The sequence below is a fragment of the Nicotiana sylvestris genome, chromosome 12, assembly GCF_000393655.2.
Source record: "Nicotiana sylvestris chromosome 12, ASM39365v2, whole genome shotgun sequence".
NCBI classification, from domain to species: domain Eukaryota; kingdom Viridiplantae; phylum Streptophyta; class Magnoliopsida; order Solanales; family Solanaceae; genus Nicotiana; species Nicotiana sylvestris.
In genome coordinates this window covers 5,187,042-5,190,079 of record NC_091068.1, presented here as the reverse complement: position 1 = coordinate 5,190,079, position 3,038 = coordinate 5,187,042, and the positions used below count along the sequence as shown (strand labels likewise).

The following is a 3,038-nucleotide window of genomic DNA, read 5'->3' as shown; positions in this document are numbered from 1 at the left end:
GGCTCCTCCAGTTAGAACCTGGTGAACCATGTACAGACCCTGCCATTTGGGAGAGAATTTCCCCTTGGCTTCATCTTGGTGTGGGAATATTTTCTTCAATACCAGCTGCCCCGGTGTAAACTTCCTTGGCTTAACTCTTTTGTTGAAGGCTCTGGACATTCTGTTTTGATACAACTGACCGTGGCAAACTGCATTCATCCTTTTCCCATCTATAAGGGCTAACTGCTCGTAGCGACCTTTTACCCATTCTGCATCATCCAACTCTGCTTCATGTATGATCCTTAAGGAGGGGATTTCTACCTTGGCGGGGATGACCTCCTCTGTACCATAAACCAGCAGGTAGGGAGTTGCTCCGGTCGATGTGTGGACTGTGGTACGGTATCTTAATAAGGCGAATGATAATTTCTCATGCCACTATTTGTGATTTTCGACCATCTTCTTTAGTATCTTCTTGATATTCTTGTTGGCTGCCTCCACGGCTCCATTCATCTGAGGCATGTAAGCTGTAGAGTTCTTGTGTTTGATCTTGAATGTTTCACACATTGCTTTTATCAAGTCGTTGTTGAGATTGGAACCATTATCAGTGATGATTGATTCCGGAATTCCGAATCGACAAACAATGCGGTCGCGGACGAAATCTGCCACAACCTTCTTAGTTACTGCTTTATATGATGCTGCTTTGACCCATTTGGTGAACTAATCAATTACCACTAGAATGAATTTGTGCCCGTTTGATGCGGCAGGCTCGATAGGCCCAATAACATCCATTCCCCAAGCGGCGAATGGCCATGGTGAACTTGTTGCAGTAAGCTCGTTTGGAGAAATTTTTATCATATCTGCATATATCTCACAGCGATGGTATTTTCGAACATATTCAATACAGTCTATTTCCATAGTCATCCAAAAATATCCTGCCCGAGTATCTTTTTGATAAGACAAAACCGTTCATGTGCGGCCCGCAGGTCCTTGCATGCACTTTGTCCAATAGCTTGGGTGCTTCCTTAGCCTCGACACATCTTAGTAGACCCAAATCGGGAGTCCTCCTATACATGATTCCTCCACTGTGAAAGAAGTTGTTGGATAACCTGTGAAGTGTGCGCTTTTGAGTAGTGTTGGCATGTTCTGGATATTCCTCTATCATCAAGTACTCCTTGATGTCATGGAACCATGGTTTTCCATCCGCCTCTTCCTCAATGTGGGCGCAATAAGCTGGCTGATCATGAATCTTTACTGGGATGGGATCAATGAAATTTGTATCTGGATGCGGGATCATGGACGATAAAGTAGCTAATGCGTCAGCAAACTCGTTCTGGATTCTGGGGACGTGCTGGAACTCTGTCCTTATGAAACTTTTCCTTAACTCCTGTATGTGATGCAAGTAGGGGAGTATTTTAGAGTTTTTGGTTGCCCACTCTCCTCGAACCTGATGTATGAGCAAGTCTAAATCCCCGATCACTAGCAACTCCTGAACATTCATGTCAATGGCCATTTTGAGCCGCAATATACAGGCTTTGTACTCGGCCATATTGTTGGTGCAAGGGAACCTGAGCTTGGCGAATACCGGTTTCTGACACTAGGACTGCTCCTATGCCAACTCCCTTCAAATTTGCTGCTCCGTTGAAAAATAACCTCCAACCATCATAGGACTCTACAATATCTTCTCCTATGAAAGATACCTCTTCATTGGGGAAATACGTTTTTAGGGGCTCGTATTCTCCGTCCACGAGATTCTCGGCGAGATGGTCCGCCAATGCTTGCCCTTTGATTGCTTTCTGGGTCACGTAGACAATGTCAAACTCGCTTAGTAGGATCTGCCACTTGGCGAGCGTGCCAGTAGGCATGGGCTTCTGGAAGATATACTTCAGAGGGTCCATTCTGGATATGAGATAAGTAGTGTAAGCACAGAAGTAATGCCTTAACTTCTGTGCGACCCAAGTCAGAGCACAACAAGTGTGTTCCAAAAGGGAATATTGGGACTCGTATGGTGTGAACTTCTTACTGAGATAGTATATGGCTTGCTCCTTTCTTCCTGTTTCATCATGTTGTCCTAGAACATAACCGAATGCTCCATCCAATACCGCAAGGTAAAGCAATAGGGGTCTTCCTGGCTCAGGCGGAACCAAGACTGGTGGTGTTGACAGGTATTCCTTAATTTTGTCAAAAGCTTTCTGACAGTCATCAGTCCATTTGGTAGCAGCGTCCTTTTTCAACATTTTGAAGATAGGTTCACAAATGACCGTGGACAGAGCTATGAAACGGCTGATATAGTTGAGTCTTCCCAGGAAACTCATCACGTCCTTCTTGTTCTTTGGTGGTGGCAATTCTTGTATAGCTTTGACCTTTGATAGATCTAGTTCTATTCCTCTACGAATTACGATGAATCCCAATAATTTTCCAGCAGGAACCCTGAATGCACACTTGGCGGGATTCAGTTTCAGATTTTACCTCCTCAGTCTGTTGAAGAACTTTCTTAGGTCCTCTATGTGATCCTTGTCTTTTTTGTATTTGATGATGATGTCATACATATATACCTCGATCTCCTTGTGTATCATGTCATGAAAGATGGTAGTCATGGCTCTCATATAGGTGACACCAGCGTTCTTCAGGTCGAATGACATCATTTTGTAACAGTACATTCCCCATGGCGTGATGAAAACCGTTTTCTCTGCATCTCCCTCATCCATCCATATCTGATGGTACCCAACGAAACAATCAACAAAAGACTGCAACTCATGCTTGGCGTAGTTGTCAATTAGAATGTGTATGTTTGGTAAGGGGAAATTGTCTTTGGGGCTGGCCCGGTTAAGATCCCAGTAGTCGACACATACTCTAACCTTTCCATCCTTTTTCGGCACTGGCACAATGTTGGCTAACCATGTCGGGTACTCTACTACCCTGAGAACCTTGGCTTTGACTTGCTTGGTAACCTCTTCTTTGATTTTCAAACTCATGTCAGGTTTGAATATCCTGAGCTTCTGTTTTACCGGCGGACATATTGGATTTGTTGGCAGTTTGTGAGCTACAATGGATGTACTAAG

At 44.2% G+C, this 3,038-nt stretch overlaps 1 protein-coding gene across 1 annotated transcript; it reads right to left on the bottom strand.

Annotated features, from left to right (window-relative positions):
- Nucleotides 1–874: 874 nt before the first annotated feature.
- LOC138882633 (uncharacterized) lies at nucleotides 875–1,489 on the bottom strand. Its single transcript, XM_070163238.1, has one exon. It carries the CDS (start codon nucleotides 1,487–1,489, stop codon nucleotides 875–877), a length of 615 nt encoding a protein of 204 aa, XP_070019339.1.
- Nucleotides 1,490–3,038: the final 1,549 nt, after the last annotated feature.

Coding starts and splice junctions, on each gene's coding strand:
- LOC138882633 (XM_070163238.1), bottom strand. CDS start 1,489: ATGGCCATTGACATGAATGTTCAGGAGTTGCTAGTGATCGGGGATTTA.